General features: G+C 44.3%; 1 protein-coding gene across 3 annotated transcripts in view; it reads right to left on the bottom strand.

Moving 5' to 3' along the window:
• Positions 1-17883, bottom strand: part of ASTN2 (astrotactin 2) — a 988998-nt gene that overhangs the window by 642742 nt on the left and 328373 nt on the right. For all 3 annotated transcript variants that reach the window (XM_061163301.1, XM_061163302.1, XM_061163303.1), the window contains one exon: positions 3866-3973. In XM_061163301.1, coding sequence (XP_061019284.1) covers positions 3866-3973 — 108 coding nt within the window. The remainder of the gene's footprint in view (positions 1-3865; positions 3974-17883) is intronic.

The following is a 17883-nucleotide window of genomic DNA, read 5'->3' as shown; positions in this document are numbered from 1 at the left end:
TGAGGGGAAGTGTATCTAGTGTCTGCAGAGTCCGAGATGCCTCCACAGGTGCTGGGTCTAGGCAGGCACCCCCTTCAGGGGGCCGTTTCAGTGACAAGCGCAGGGGTAAGGAGATACAGAAAATGAGAATGGCTCTGGCATTATAACGCCCACCTTTCATGGCTAAACACTCCACTGCATCTGTGTGTGTATTTTCACACGTACACACACAGCACATCTTCTTTATCCACTCCTCTGTTGATGGACATTTACACTGCGTCCATGTCATGGCTGTTGGAAATAGCGCAGATACGAACACTGGGGTATACTTATCTTTTCAGATTATAGTTTTCTCCAGATACATGCCCAGGAGGGGGGGTGGCTGGATCATAAATTGCTAGGCCCTCAGTCGTGTCTGACTCTGCGATCCTATGGATGGTAGCCTGCCAGACGCCTCTGCCCATGGGATTCTCCAGGCTGGATTATATGATAGTCCTATTTTTAGTAGGAGGGATAAATTCGGAGATGGGGGTTGACATATATACACTACTGTATGCAACACAGAATAATAATAAGAGCCTACTATACAGCACAGAGAATTCTACTCAATTCTCTGTAACGACCTGCTCGGGAATAGCATCTGAAAAAAGAGAGGATATTTGTACATATAGAGCATTCATTCCGTTGTATACCTGAAATTAATACAACACTGTAAATCAACTATATGCCAGTAAGAATTAATTAAAACAAAAAACAAAACATAATGCCTAAGCAAAATGGCTGCCTGAGGAGGCCTTACAAATAGTTGTGAAAAGAAGAGAAGCAAAAAGCAAAGGAGAAAAGGAAAGATATACCCATCTGAATGCAGAGTTCCAAAGAATAGCCAGGAGAGAGAAGAAAGCCTTCCTCAGCGATCAATGCAAAGAAATAGAGAAAAACAATAGAATGGGAAAGAACAGAGATCTCTTCAAGAAAACCTGAGATACCAAAGGAACATTTCATGCAAAGATGGGCTCAATAAAGGATAGAAATGGTATGGACCTAACAGAAGCAGAAGATATTAAGAAGAGGTGGCAAGAATACACAGAAGAACTGTACAAAAAAGAATGTCATGACCCAGATAATCACAATGGTGTGGTCACCCATCTAGAGCCAGACATCCTGGAATCTGAAGTCAAGTGGGGCTTAGAAAGCATCACTACAAACAAAGCTAGTGGAGGTGATGGAATTCCAGTTGAGCTATTTCAAATCCTGAAAGATGATGCTGTGAAAGTGCTGCACTCACTATGCCAGCACATTTTGAAAACTCAGCAGTGGCCACAGGACTGGAAAAGGTCAGTTTTCATTCCAATCCCAAAGAAAAGCAATGCCAAAGAATGCTCAAACTACCACACAATTGCACTCATCTAAAATGCTAGTAAAGTAATGCTCAAAATTCTCCAAGCCAGGCTTCAGCAACACGTGAACCATGAACTTCTAGATGTTCAAGCTGGTTTTAGAAAAGGCAGAGGAACCAGAGATCAAATTGCTAACATATACTGGATCATTGAAAAAGCAAGAGAGTTCCAGAAAAGCATCAATTTCTGCTTTATTGACTATGCCAAAGCCTTTGACTGTGTGGATCACAATAAACTGTGGAAAATTCTGAAAGAGATGGGAATACCAGACTACCTGACCTGCCCCTTGAGAAACCTGTATGCAGGTCAGAAAGCAACAGTTAGAACTGGACATGGAACAACAGACTGGTTGCAAATAGGAAAAGGAGTACATCAAGCCTGTATATTGTCACCCTGCTTATTTAACTTTTATGCAGAGTACATCATGAGAAATGCTGGGCTGGAGGAAGCACAAGCTGGAATCAAGATTGCTGGGAGAAATATCAATAACCTCAGATATGCAGATGACACCACCCTTATGGCAAAAAGTGAAAAAGAACTAAAAGTCTCTTGATGAAAGTGAATGAGGAGACTGAAAAAGTTGGCTTAAAGCTCAACATTCAGAAAACTAAGATCATGGCATCCGATCCCATCACTTCATGGCAAATAGATGGGGAAGCAGTGGAAACAGTGGCTGACTTTATTTTTGGGGGCTCCAAAATCACTGCAGATGATGATTGCAGCCATGAAATTAAAAGACGCTTACTCCTTGGAACGAAAGTTATGACCAACCTAGATAGCATATTAAAAAGCAGAGACATTACTTTGCCAACAAAGGTCCATCTAGTCAAGGCTATGGTTTTTCCAGTAGTCATGCATGGATGTGAGAGTTGGACTGTGAAGAAAGCTGAGCACAGAAGAATTGATGCTTTTGAACTGTGGTGTTGGAGAAGACTCTTGAGAGTCCCTTGGACTGCAAGGAGATCCAACCAGTCCATCCTAAAGGAGATTAGTCCTGGGTGTTCATTGGAAGGACTGATGCTGAGGCTGAAGCTCCAATACTTTGGCCACCTGATGGGAAGAGTTGACTCACTGGAAAAGACCCTGATGCTGGGTGGGATTGAGGGCAGGAGGAGAAGGGGATGACAGAGGATGAGATGGTTGGATGGCATAACTGACTCAATGGTCATGGGTTTGGGTAGACTCCTGGGGTTGGTGATGGACAGGGAGGCCTGGCGTGCTGCGGTTCTTGGGGTCACAAAGAGTTGGACACAACTGAGCGACTGAACTGAACTATTTGCCCTTAGCATATACCAGGCACCATGATACTTTTTTAATGCAAAAGAACAAAATTCATCTCCAAATCTATGAGGCAGTTCCAAGGCCCATTACACAGAAGAGAAAACTGAGGTATACGATAGGTAGATAAGTTGCCGAAGGCTCAAGGCACCCAGAGAAGCAACATGATTTGTGTCCTGTGACTGTCCATCATGCATGGGCAGAATCCTTTTATGCATTTTGGGGGACTAGGGGACACAGATGGCCACATAACTAGATTAGTTGCTGTCATGTTCACGAGGGAACCTCCATTCTCTCCAGGGCGTGGTCCAAGCTCATGGATATGCCCTTAATCCCTTGCTGGGAATACCTGCTTGCACCCTAAATTCTCTCCCAAGGTTGCAATCTTGAACTTGCTACTTTGCCATCAGGATTGAGGAATTATATTCCCAGGTGATGGCCTGAAATATGCTCTATTTAAGAGCACATTTTACCACATTGAAATCTGCACATTTTATACACAGTGAGAGCACATTTTACCACAGGGCACCGTGGACCTCAGCCACACGGTCTAAACCCTGTAACGGGGTCCTGCCTGAGTACTTTCATGTCTTCTTACACTGTCATCATGAGAAAAAAAATTATGTATTCAAACATCAGTACCGATTTTCTCTGCAGAAAACACACAATGTTGTCTAGAGAGTCCCAGGGAGTCCTGTTTACAGGGACCAACAGGAGAACTCCATCTGGTCTCTATATCAGGTAAATAGGATCTCCTGGGCGAACCCTGGTTTTACCCCCACAGACTCTGTGCATTTGACTGCTGAGCATGTTTCATTTTGCACTTTGGTTGCTAAGAATCTCCGAGTTAAGCTGTCAGCCCCTTCCTAGAATACAGAACACAGCATGGCATGGATTACTGTGCATATATCTAAGCGGAGTCTGAATCATTTTCCTTACTCTGATTTTCCTTTCAATTTGATTCTTTATTGTGATGGATTTAAAAGAAAAAAAGCACACAAACTTACAAAACCATCTCCAAATCCTCTGAGGAATGGGGCAAGACAGAGAGAAATAGAGAATGGGTAGACAGGGTATCGGATGCCAGGTTCAGCGTTAACTGGATCGGGACCAGTTTGAAGATTTACAATCTGTCATGAAGCACAAAAGCTGCTTCCCAGACCTTCCTCCTGCAAACCCTGGTTTGGGAACCTTCTCCTGGATCCCGTTACCTTTGCTGCGGCGACGGCTGCGGTACTGCTCCGTGTAGAATGTCAGCTGCGTTTCATCGTCCGCCTCGGACCCGGACGTCCCCTTGGTTCTCCCAAAGCTGATGCCCCCTGCACAAGAAACACCATCTGTCAGTCACTGCAGGCCTCCAGAAGCTTGTTAAATCCCCCATCCATCCCAAAGACCAGCAACCCCACCCCCAAGTGACCCGGGAGTTGGCATGATTTATAGAAGGAGTTCAGGCTCTGCAGTGATACGGACCTGGGTTCTCATCACAGCTTGGCAGCCTTGGGGCTGTGTGACCTTGAGGAGATGCCTCCCTTTTCTGAGTCCTGGGTCCTTTCTGTCTGAAGTAGGGGAAAAGCTATTAATCTTGTGGGGTTGCTTTGAAGATTAAAGGAGGTACGATATGTAAAATACCTGGTCCTGGGTGGGTACCAGGTAATTGATAGGTACACTGTTGCTTTGTATGATGGATCTGCCTCTAAAAACGCATTCCAGGTGACTCAGTTTCACACATATTTCAGTCCAGTGCTTACTCTACGCTAGGCCCAGAGCCAGACACAGGGGAAACAGACGCCGCCCGGTCCTTGCCAGCCAGGGGATCATGAGCTAGTCACGGGGACAAATGGGATCCGAAGGAGCCTTTAACCTAATTCATGGCCATGTTTCCCGCACAGTGGGATGCTGGGAATACGGGAGAGGGCAATCCATCCCAACAGGGAGGACCTGGGAAGGCTTCACGGGTGAGGGGCAGATTTAGGGCAGGGCTGGAAGGACGGATGGGCTTCAGTAGCAGAAACTGGATGTGGGAGGAGAGGTAAGAGCATCCCTGGCGGGGGAGGGGAGTGTGGGCGGGAGGAGGACGCACCGCAGCAGCGTGATGACTGGCAGGATCTGCGGGTGCCACCCAGGAGAAGCCCCTGAGGGCCACACCGAGCACCCTGGAGCTTAATTTGGGATGTCACGGAAGGTTCAAGAGGGAACACAGACCGTCCTTTAAGCATGAGATGCCAAGCGCTGTGTGATAAGCTCTGCAGCCAGCATCTCACCCCAGATTCAAAGCCCTCTTGGGAGGGAAGCATCATGACGCCCACTTTGCAGATGAAGGAACCAAGGTCCAGAAAAGGAAAGTGATTTGCGAACAGGGAGTGAAGTCAGACTCGGTACGTGGGTGTGACTGATGGCCAAGCTCAAAGTTTTAACCACTGTTGCACTGCCTCTCAGTATAATGCTCTGGAAAATGGGAACAAAAAATAATCCGTGTCCTCCTCCTTCCTGGAGGTAGTGTGTTGCAATGGATGGAGGAAAGAAAGGGACAACATCTGATCACTGTCCCCACAGGCATCTTCAGCATGAGCTGCCCCTGTCCCTTAGTGCAAATCCCCCCAGTTCCCAGCAACTAAGAGCTGGACCTGAAGACAGCAGGGGACTCCAGAGTTGACCAGATGCAACTCCCCCACGTAAAGGCTCTTTTTTGAAATGGAGTTGGCAGACGCCCCATGGAGATTCTGGAAGCAGTGGAAGAACAGAGGTCTCAGAGGCCAGTAGGCTTTTAAAATTGCCATTAAAATATTTTACTGTTGTAGAAAAGGGAAGAAGGAAGGAAGGAGGAAGGGAGGGAGGGAGGCAGAGAGCTGGAAGGAGGGAGAGAGGGAGGGTCTTTGGTTCACCCACACATAATGTTTGGCCAAGGGGAAAATGAGGGCATGAGATGAAATAGCTGCCTTATGTACAGGAAGCATCTGTCATACTTCCCGCTGTGTTTGGGCAGCAGAGAAAAAGGGAGGGATTTGCCTGTCAGGAGTCTACCCCGTACCCTTTAATGCCACCGCAGTAGTTTTAACCATCCCAGCTAAACCTTCTCTCCCTTCCTCTCTCCTCCTCTTTCTCATCTTCCCTCCTTTCCCAAACAAATGGCAGGTTATGGTGAATGGGGCATACAGGCTTCAGACAGGAGTCTTTCATACTGGGACAGTCTAGCTGTGATGGGGGCAACGGGAAGTGGAGGCTGGAAAAGCCATCAGGCAATAGGATACTGTCATAAGAAAAGCTAACCCTTCTGTAGTACTGGCTCTCTGCCAGGCACAGTTCTAAACCCTCGGCTTGCATTGCCTTGTTTAATCTTTGCAATAACCCTAGGAAGAAGGTGAATACTTCCCTTCCCGTTTTAACGGATGAAGAGATGAAGGCAGGAGGAAATTTAGTAATCTGCCCAGGGTCACACGGCTGGGAAGTTGTAGACCCACAATTCAAATCCAGCTGGTGGCTGCTGTCTCTTCCCCTGGTCCCTAGGCTGATGTGCAATAAAATATGAGTAAAGACTTCATTTAATGTCCACAGCCATCCTTGTAAGGAAGGCATTATGAACCTTGTTTTGCAGATGAATAAGCCATTCCTCAGAGAGGTGATGAGAGGTGCTGAGTGAGGGAGCTGGAGTGAAATGAGGTCTGCCTGCAAAGCCTGCCTCATGGCTAACCTAGTGTGGGGAAGTGTGTGTGAGTGTGTGTGCGTGTGTGCGGATGTGCGTGTGTGTGCATGTGTGTGTGTGGTATGTGCGTGCACATGTATGGTGTGCATGAGTGTGTGCATGTGTGTGTGCATGTGCATGTGTGTGTGCGGTGTGTGCGTGTGTGTGTTGTGTGTGTGTGAGTGTGTGTGTTGTGTGTGTGTGGTGTGCATGTGTGTGGTGTGTGTGTTGTGTGTGTGTGCGCACACAAGTGTGGTGTGCATGAGTGTGTGCATGTGTGTGTTGTGTGCATGTGTGCACACATGTGTGTTGTGTGCATGTGAGTGTGTGCAGTGTGTGCGTGCATGTGAGTGTGTGCACATGTGCATGTGTGTGTGTGGTGTGCATGTGTGTGGTGTGTGTTGTGTGTGTGTGTGCGCACACACAAGTGTGGTGTGCATGAGTGTGCACATGTGTGTTGTGTGCATGTGAGTGTGTGCGCTGTGTGCATGCATGTGAGTGTGCACATGTGTGTGTGTGGTGTGCGTGTGTGTGTGAGTGTGTGTGTGGTATGCGCAGAGGAAGCAACACTTGGTGATCTGACCTCTGGGGTGACAGCTGCGGGGCTGTCATTACCCCAGCACCAGGGCACATTTTACACTTTTCCCAGCTCCTCTGTGGAACCTTAGCATCTATACTATCGGCAGGAACTCTGATGAGGCTCATGTAGATCCTACATCTCCACCATTCCACGTGTCCACATACTCTGAGACCACGCTCCTGGCTTCTCCAGACCCCGCTCCGTTTCCACACCCCTGACCCTCACCTTCCTCCTGTACGTATCAAGGTACCGTGTTCAGAATAGGAACTGATGCCGAGAGAGCTTGCCTCTCCATCAATCTGCCCCCCTGCCAAATATAACGTGAGCCACACACACAACTTTAAATGTTCTATTAGCCACATGAAAAAAGTAAAAAAATAAACAGATAAAATTAATTTTCAGAATATATTTGATTTGACCAATATATTCAAAATATCATCTTAACTTCTTATTTCCATAAAATTATCACTGGGCTTGCTAGGTGGTGCTACTGGTAAAGAATCCGTCTGCCAATGCAGGAGACATAAGAGACACAGGTTCGATCTCTGGGTTGGGAAGATCCCCTGGAGGAGGAAATGGCAACCCACTCCAATATCCTTGCCTGGAGAATCCCATGGACAGAGGAGCCTGGTGGGCTACCGTCTATGGGGTTGCAAAGAGGTGGACACAACTGAGCATCTGAGCCACACACACATACTTCTTTTGAGCTTCCCTGATGGCTCAAATGGGAAAGAATCTGCCTGCAATGCAGGTAGACCAGAGTTCAATCCCTGGGTCAGGAAGACCCCTGGGGGAAGGGAATGGATGCCAACTCCCATGTTCTTGATGTTCTTGAAATATTTTATGTAACTTTTACAAGTGTTCAAAATCCAGTGTATATTTTATGCTCACAGCACACCCCAACCACAGACGAGCCACATTTCAAGCGCCCATCATATCGGAGAGCACATCCTGGGGGCACTCAGATGACACTTATTCCATAGTATAATTAAGGGCCCGAATCTGGAGATATGAGTAAGCCACGGGCCCCAATAAGGTGCTGCATTTTTTTTTTTTTAATGAGACTTGAATGAAAAATGGTGTGGCTCAGATCCCATTAAAAGACAACAGTCATTGTCTCTACCCTCAGGCACTGAAAGGCAAGTAGGTTTCTAGATTGGTTTAATCTATGAGTCATGAGCAGCAACGCATGTCTGTACAAAGACATTAGCGTACTGGAGTCAGATATGAGTTCTAACTCCACACCCCAATGATGAGCTGGGAGGGGAGGCTTGGGGAAGCCACCCAACTGCTCTGCATTCGTCTTTAAAAAAAAATGGGACAGTAACTCTCAGCTCCCACGGTCATTTTGAGGAAAATGATACGCTGTATGTAAACAGTTAGCACAAAGACGAAAGAATCGCGAGTAAGGACGGCATTCCTCGTTAATTCAACACTCGCCCGAGCTTAGGAAATGGAGAGAAATGGAGATGAAATGAGATGGAGATGCCCCTGGGTGGGAGGGCTGACTCCCTGCCTTCTGTGACATTGTAAGAAGGTGGCAGCCACCCAGGGCACATAGCCTCCGAGTGCCCACAGACGCTGCAAGGGGCCACGGGCCAATTACAGACTGACTTGGAGATGATTCAGACAAATGGAAAAGGGCCCCCTCTGCTAGCATTTTAATATGAAATTGGTGATACAGTGAACTAAAGGCAGCCATTAATTATACAGGGCTGTGCAAGTATTTCTATTTAGGGGCTGAGAGAGAGTGAGACCGGTCAGAGGCTGGCAAGAGGGAAGGAGAGGCGACGGCAGTTCCTCTGCCCTTGTCCCTCAGGCCCGTGGTCCTCCCGGTCCCGAGTGGCCTGGGATGCAGCATGAAGAAGACCGTCAGAGCACATACCATGGTGGGGTAGGCACTGCCCTGGCCCCTTCTGTACAATAACCCATCCACACTGCACCCAGCGTCTGAGAGGTAAGAATCAGTTTTATCGAGGGGCAGACTCAGACGGTAAAGAGTCTGCCTGCGGTGCAGGAGACCCAGGTTCAATCCCTGGGTCAGGAAGATCCCCTGGAGAAGAAAATGGCAACCCACTCCAGTATTCTAGCCTGGAGAATCCCATGGACAGAGGAGCCTGGTGAGCTACAGTCAGTGGGGTCTCAAAGATTCCGACACGACTGAGCAACTAATGTACCAACCTTCAGAACCTCAACACTGCTTATCTAAGATCACGCAAGTGACAAGCTCTGAACCTGGCTTCTGTCTGGTTCAGCCTCTTTGGTGGTCCAGTGGTTGAGAATCCACTTGCCAATGCAGGGGACATGAGTTCCATCTCTGGTCCGAGAAGATTCTACATGCCGCGGGGCAGTTAAGCAAGTGTGCACAGCTAGTAAACCCGAGCACCCCAGAGCCCATGCTCACAATAAGAGAGGTCACCACAATGAGAAGCTCCCCCAGAGAGGGCAGCCCCCACTCTCCGCTTAGAGAAAGCCCTGGCACAGCAACCAAGACCCAGTACAGCCAAAAAAAGAAAAAAGTCCCTTAGTCATCAGGGAAATGCAAGCCAAAGGCACAGAGAGGTAGATACCACTTCACATGCACTAAGCCGGCCACAGTCAGATCAGTGAGAAAATAACGGGCTGGAAAAGGATATCGGGAAATCGGAACCCTTACACATTGCTGGTGGGAATGCACAATGGTGCAAAAACTGTGGGAAACACTTTATCCGCTAGCTCAAGACGTTAAACATAAAACTACCACGTGACCCAGGAACTCTGCCCCTAGGCATATCTGAAAGGACTGGAGAGGGCATTCAAATAAATACTGTACATGCACATTCATAGCAGCACCACTTACTACAGCCTATAGTGGAAACAACCCAAGGTCCATCAGCTGATGGACAGATGAACAAAATACAGTCTATTCAGACCATGGAATATTATCGAGCCACACAAAGGAATGCTGACATGTTACAACACAGGGGGACACTGCATACAACGTGGATGGACCTTACGTACAACATTTTGTAACTTAGCAAAACCTTTTGCCAAGTGAAAGAAACCAGACATAAAAAGTCTTATGCTTCATGATTCTAGTTAGAAAAAGCATCTGAAATAAGTAAACACATAGAGACAGAAAACAGTGATTGCCAGGGCCGAGGAGAGAGAAGAGAGGAACAGGGAGTTATTGCTAATGAGTATGGGGTTTCCTTTTGATATATTGCAAATGTCCCAGAACTAAATAGAGGTGACAGTTGCACAACCCTGGGAATGTATTAAATGGCAATGAATTACACACTTTTAAATAGTTAATCGTTAATTTTATGTTACATGAATTTTACCTCAATAAATAAAATGTTAAAAAAAAAGAGAGAAAGAAAGAGAGACATGCCCTCTGCTCTGTAACATCACACGACTCATGATAAAACCACAAGATGGGGAATTGTGAGAGCAGACTGGAGACATCACAAGGCTAGTGCTAAGTCGCTTCAGTTGTGTTTGACTCTTCGTGACCCCATGGACTGTGGCCCACTAGGCTCCACTGTCCATGGGATTCTCCAGGCAAGAATACTGGAGTGGGTTGCCATGCCCTCCTCCAGGGGAACTTCCCGACCCAGGGATCGAATCCCGGTCTCCTACGTCCCCTCCATTGGCAGGTGGGTCCTTGACCACTAGCGCCACCTGGAGACGTCACAGAGCCGCAATAAAACAGCCAGGCTCAGGCATCCTGAGCCCTGGCCCCAGTTAGAGGTTACAGGGTGTGATCCGTCAGTCTGTCCTTAATTAACCCAGGGGTCACCTCAAATAATCACAACATCCATTTGTGTATTCACTCGTTCAACACTTACTAAGTGCCCACTCTGTAGCAAACACTGTTCTGAGCACTGGGGGAGGAAATGCAATGAATAAAACAGACAAAACTTCCCAACTTCTTGACATTTCCTTTTGGATAAGGAAGCAATTCAAATATTCCAAGCATGATGCTAAGCCCTCTGCATGGGAATTATCTCAAATTTGCTGACAAATAAACTGAGACATTCAGAAGTTTTTAGAGGCTTCTTTTTAAAATGACATAGATATTTGGTGGCAAAGAGAGACCTGACTCCAGGTTTGCTCTGGAACAAACCAGGGCATCTAAACAACTTGAAAGCCAAATTATGGAAAAGGCTGGAGCAGTTGTTAGCATGAACAGTCTTTCCCAGGCCTGAGAATTAACTCACCGCAAATCGGCTTTCTTGCACTGGGCTGCCCTGTCCACAAACCTGCTCTGCCAGCCCCTGGTAGGCCCACCCCTCCACACTCTATCTCCCGTGCTCTTGGTATCATGATGGATGGTGGTGACATGTTAAATTATTCAGACTCCGTGTCTTCCTCGAGCTGGTGACAGCGATATTGCATTTTTAGATTGCCCAGAACTGTGCTAGATAGAAAAATATGTAGCTTGGAAATGCAAAACCCATCTGACCCCCAACTGTCCAAGGAATACAAATGGCACCAGTCGTGGGAAGAGAACAAAAGTAGCTAAAACCTCCCACGCCCCCTAAACCACACGGCTCACAATTGCTCTGAGCTCTAGGGCTAAATCACAAACGTTCACGGAGATGCTCTGACCACAACTGCCACCTGTCGTCAGGTACCACTCAAGGCCAGGCACAGTGCTAGGCACTTCACTCAGAGGTGACTACACGAATTCCTAGTCCTCCGATGCGAAAACAGAGTCTGGGAGAGACGGCACTCCTTGTCTGTAATCACACATCCAGGAAGTGGCAGGACCTGAATTTGAACCCAGGTTTATCTGACCCACAGAGAAGATTCTGTAGCATATTGGGGATTCACGCTGAACTTTTTGAAAACTTTATTTATTGGCTGTGCTGGGTCTTCATCGCTGTGCAGGCTTTTCCTCTGCTTGAGGCTGGTGAGGGCGTCTCTCTAGCTGCAGTGCGTGGGCTTGCTGCGTGGCTTCTTGTGGCAGAGCTCAGACTCTGGAGCACATGGGCTGAGTTGTGTCACGGCATGTAGGATCTTCTCGGACCAGGGACAGAACCCATGTCTCCTGCATTGGCGGGTGGATTCTTTACCACTGAGCCACCAGGGAAGCCCCTCATGCTGAAATTTTTAAAACTGATATCTATGGCTAAAAATATCTTTATGGTAAAGGAAAATTAAACACGATCACTTATAATTTCAGAAAAATGCGCTTGCTGTGCTAAGCCACTCAGTCGTGTCCGACTCTTTGCAAACCCATGGACTGTAGCCCGCCAGGCTCCTCTGTCCGTGGGGAATCTCCAGGCAAGAAGGCTGGAGTGGGCTGCCATGCCCTCCTCCAAGGGATCTTTCCAACCCAGGGATTGAACCCAGGTCTCCTGCATTGCAGGCAAATTCTTTACCAGCTGAACTACCAGGGCAGCCCCTCAGGAAAACAACAACAACAAAAATATATATGTGTGTGTGTGTATATATATATGTGTGTGTGTGTGTGTATAACTTAGAAGCCTACTTATAGGGGACTATTTAAAAATGGTGGCATATTTCTAACACAGACTTTCATGAGATCATTAAATACAGTGATATAAACCTCTATTTATTGACACGCAAACCTCCTCATGATATATTGTTGGGTGGAAAAGCATATGGATAATAAACCAGGTTTTTTTTTCATTTATTTTTATTAGTTGGAGGCTAATTACTTTACAATATTGTAGTGGTTTTTGCCATACATTGACATGAATCAGCCATGGATTTACATGTGTTCCCCATCCTGAACCTCCCTTAAATCAGGTTTTTAAGTGTTAGTCACTTAGTCATGCCCAATCTCTGTGACCCGTGGACTGCAGCCCCCAGGCCCCTCTGTCCGTGTAAATCTCCCAGCATTGGAGTGGGTTGCCATTCCCTTCTCCAGGGGATCTTCCTGACCCAGGGATGGAGCCTGGGTCTCCTGCACTGCAGGCAGGCTCTTTACTGTCTGAACCACCACACAGACAATGCAAAGAGGAACTTGACTTGTGTACTTTTATACACACTTACTGATTTTCAGTCTGAATTCCACTGAGTGTGTGTAATAAAAAATAGATTTTAATTTAAAAAATAAAGAAGAGGAAAGTAAAAGTCATTCTGAGATGATGTTCATGATCTAGGGTTATGAACCAAGCTTAAAAAAGCATACGGCAAAACTCTCAGTGCAAAACGATCCTATTCTGTTTTAAAATACACATACACATAAAATATGTAAATATATGTACATATACACACATGCATAAAAAGATATTGAAAGAAACATATTAAGGTACTCTACTGGTTATTCCCTGGGTAGTAAAATTTGGAGTATTTAAAAAAAATTTTTATTATTGCTTATCTGCATTTTATAATTTCCCTCCAATGAACATCTAATGCTTAGTCATTGTAAAAAAATAAAAAGACATGTAATAAAAGTTATGTTTAATTTAAAAAACAGACTGTCTCTATTGCTTCAGCTTAAGCTATCCCTCATTTGACCTTTAGTGTTACATGACCATCTAGACCTAGTGATTATTCCACTATTCAAGAAAGGCTAAATCTCAATCTGTCCCCAGATTTTGGCTTAAAGAACTGCCTTTGGAGGAGAAGCCTTCTAATTAAGCTTAACTCAGCTTATCTCTTGAAAGTATAGCTTTGTCTCTGGAATATCCCATTGTTTCCTGGGAGGATGAGGGGGAGGGAGGGGCTGGATCTTCCAAAGTTTTCCATAACAAAATCTCTCCATCCACATTCTCTTTGAAAATGTGACTTCTGCCTCTCCCCTATCAAAGGCGGAGGCTAATGTCTCTCTCCTTGAATGCAGACTGCCTTAGTTCTGTGTTTTTAATAAAGAGACTTGACTCTGCAAAAACTTCTAGGACTGGATAATAAAAGGCGAGACAGTTTCTGCCTGGCTCTCTTGATACACTGATTCTCTAGATACTTACTCCCTCTTTGGAAACCTACCCCTGCATTGTGATAAGTCTTAGCCACAAGGAGAGGCCAATTTTAAGTGCTTCAGTCAATGGTCACAGCTGAGTCCAGCTTTCGAGACATCTTGAAGTGTCTTAGTCCCGGTGTGAAAAATGTGAGAGAGGCTTCTAGTTGATTCTAGCCTCCAGCCATCTGAGTCACCCATAGGTGTTTGAATATTTTCAGCTTGACCATTGTGAACTTGAGACTATCTTCTCTTCTTTGTTTATAGATTTTTGATTCTAGAACCCATGAGCATAATAAGATTGTTGTTGCCTTAAGGAACTCAGTTTGGGTATATTATGCAGCAGTAGGTAACCAGAACACTCCCCTTGTCTAGTCCTAGAAAAATACCCACACTCCGCTCAATCTGTCCCCATACGGCAATGGAAAGATGAACTGGGTGTCCCAGAGGCCCAAGTTCTAATGCTGTCCTGTTACTAACAAACTGTAAGGTTTTTAAAAAGCATTACCACCTAGTAAATACTACATACCAACACTTTACTTCCCAAAGATAGTAATTCATTTGACTCTCACAATAACTGGATGAGGTATTGTTATCCCCATTTGAAAGGTAAAGAGATGGAGTGAAAGATACTACAGATGACTTTCTCAAGGTCAAATAGCTCATAAATGGCAAAGACTAAAATACAGCAGCAGGCCCAAAAAGTACAATAGGATAAAAGAGCAGATTCGGGTTTGCAAGGCTGGCCAAGAAGGAAATTCCCCATAATCTGCCCTCTAGATTCTGTCTAGTGCTTTGGAATCACAGGCCCAGGCTGTTCCATGACCCCATACAATGGCTTTTCAGCTGCTGAGAGATTGTTCATGTGCCCATTTACACTCTTTCCATCCAAGCAAAATATTCCTACTAATACCTTCATTCTTTATATGATATGTTTTACAAAAATTATGATTTTTCAGATTACAGACTCAAAGCACACTTATTGTAGAAAATTAGACAAATAAAGAAAGCAAAAAGAAGAAAATAATAACCAAGTCAAATACTATCACTACCAATTGATCTTTCCTATTTCTAGTTTTTTTTTTTTTCACCTTTCTTATGTGTGTATTTCTACAACTGGATTTTATTGTCTTGTTACATGAGTACATCTTGTGAGTTTTGTTAAAAATATCTAAGCATATATTGATTTATTCACTGACGTCAGAAATATATATATTGGGATCCAATTATATGCTTGGTATTTTTGCTATTACATAAATTGCATATATCAAATGTGTGTGCATATGCACACATCTATATCTGTGTGTGTGCGCTCAGCTGCTTCAGTTGTGTCCGACTGATTCCAACTTTAAGGACTGTGGCCTGCCAGGCTCCTCCGTTTGTGGGATTTTCCAGGCAAGAATACAGGAGTGGGTTGCTATGCCTTCAGGCGATCTTCCAGACCCAGGGATCAAATCTGTGTCTACTGCGGCTCCTGAATTGCAGGCAGATTCTTTACCACTGAGCCACCACAGAAGTCCCATTATCTATATCTACACCTAGATTTATATATATTCGATATAATCATCTATACATATATAGATACCTATAATGGCCAAAGTGTTAATAGTGATTTTCTCTGAATACAGAGATTTTCTTTTTGTTTACCTTCTTTTGGGTAATAAATTGAGATTGCTTGTGGAATTAAAATAAAGCTAAATAAAATATATCACATTACCCCATGTCATTAAACATTGACCCCGATATCATTTAATACCTCAAATATATTCTACTCTATCAATGTATTATATTTTAATCAATTCTCTGTTGTTTAAATTTCATACTATTTCCAATTTTTCACTATACTATTGCATCATGCACTCCTAAAGATAAACCTTTCTACACATCTGAAAGCAACCATGTGTAGAATTTTCTTGAGATTAAAGAGATGAATTGGTGGGTCAAAGGGCATTGACTTAGCTAAAGGTTTTTTGATCCATATTGTCAAGATGTTCTCCAGAAAGGTTATATCAATTTCACCCTGATCAGCTGTATATAGGAGTAATTATTTCACAACTTCTATAACACTGAGTCTTGCATCACTGTTTTCCCATTTTATTGATTTTGATGTGCACCCTAAATTTCAAATTCATTTTTTCAGATTCTCTTCAACATAGTCCAGTTTGCTCAACACCTTTTTGAGCTTCTGTGTGCTGAACTAGGCATGATAATCCAGATGTGTTCTGACCTACACCAAGCAGAAATGGACTATTACCTCCCTTTCTCTGAACAGGAGACTTAACTAATGCTGCCCAGGACTGTTTCCACTTTATTGGCAGCTGACTTGTATTCACCATGCCCTCGCTTCTTTGTTCACATGCACTGCAAATAAATCTGGTGTTTCCCATCATGTATTTGCAAATTTTATTTTTCTAAAACCACAGTAAAGAACATTCTGTATTATCAAATTGTATCTGTATATTTTGGCCCTTTTTCCCCCCAAGTGTCTCAGGATATTTTTGGTCCTAAATCTGTGATCTCATGTTTTCACTACTCCAGAACTATGAAAAGGATCAGGAGGTAAGAAAAGGAATGAAGAGTTACTGAGTGTCTACAGCATGTCAAGTTACAGACTAGACGTTTATGTAAATTAAAATCATTCACTGGAAGGACTGATGTTGAAGCTGAAACTCCAATACTTTGGCCACCTGATGCGAAGAGCTGACTCATCTGAAAAGACCCTGATGATGAGAAAGATGGAGGGCAGGAGGAGAAGGGGACGACAGAGGATGAGATGGTTGGATGGCATCACTGACTCAATGGACATGGGTTTGGGTAGACTCTGGGAGTTGGTGATGGACAGGGAGGCCTGGCATGCTGCAGTTCATGGGATCGCAAAGAATCGGACATGACTGAGTGACTGAACTGAAGTACATTTAAGAATATAATGAAGTTGATGTTGATATCTTCATTTCAAATATTAGGAACCTGATTATTCATCTTTGGCAAGTCCATACAGCCAATACAGACAAGGGATGGATTGGCAAGTCTAACAGTGGTCCTTGCTATTCCCTGGGTTCCAAGCCAGGCTTTTGCTTATTTAAGGCAAGGACATCAATGTCAATGAGAACCAGATAGAAAATAGAACCTGAGGGCTCATGTCTACAGAACTTGCTACAAATTGACATTAATCCTTCAAAGAAACTTTTTGTAAACATATAATTGAGTAAACTGTCTATACTATTGAACACTCTACAATTTCCTTGTTTACAAACCAACATGGAAATATTGCTCATTCAGTAAATATCTATTGAGAGCTTATAATATACCAGGAAGTGGACATGCAGAGGGGGTGAAACAAAAATATTCCCTGTCATCATAGAACCTGCACTTAAGATGGGATATCCAGGTAAACATGTAAAAAGTAATACATCTATGAGAAGCTTTGTGAAATACCTTGCTGACATTTAGATATCTCTGTAATAGTATCTCCTTGATATGTTTGTGCAACAAATCTATCCAAAGTAGAACTGCAATTCACTTGGCATGATTTATTCTCAGTGAACCCAAGATGGCTCCTAGCATGCCCAACTTCTGACCCCACAACTCATTATATAAATCTGACCAACTGATCTTATTGCCCTTGCGAATCAAAGTCAAGTTCCAAAAATGCTTCACCACCTATCTGAAATCAGAATATGTCCTTCCAGAATTCTGGAAGTTTCTTTGCCTACCTTGATTCCTTGACAAGAATAAGTAAATATTATTCTGAAAATATATCTTCATATTATTTTAGCTTTGGAAAACTAATTTCCTTGGATTTGGAGACTGAACTTGAGGAATGTACTCCAAGATAAATACCTAGAGTACCTCCTCATGCGGTAGAACCTCACTCTTTTTGAAATATCTTTATTCTCTCTTTACAGTTTTCAGATTTTTTTTTCTTAATATAAGTGACATGTCTGACAGATTCAGAATGGATTTAGTTTTCCACCTTCATCTGGTAATAAGGTTTCAGTTGTTTCATCCAACGAGACAATCATTTTCTTGTCCTTATTGCTCCAAAAGCAATTTTAAA

This window comes from Dama dama, chromosome 16 (genome assembly GCF_033118175.1).
Source record: "Dama dama isolate Ldn47 chromosome 16, ASM3311817v1, whole genome shotgun sequence".
NCBI classification, from domain to species: domain Eukaryota; kingdom Metazoa; phylum Chordata; class Mammalia; order Artiodactyla; family Cervidae; genus Dama; species Dama dama.
This window is presented reverse-complemented; position numbering and strand designations above follow the sequence as displayed.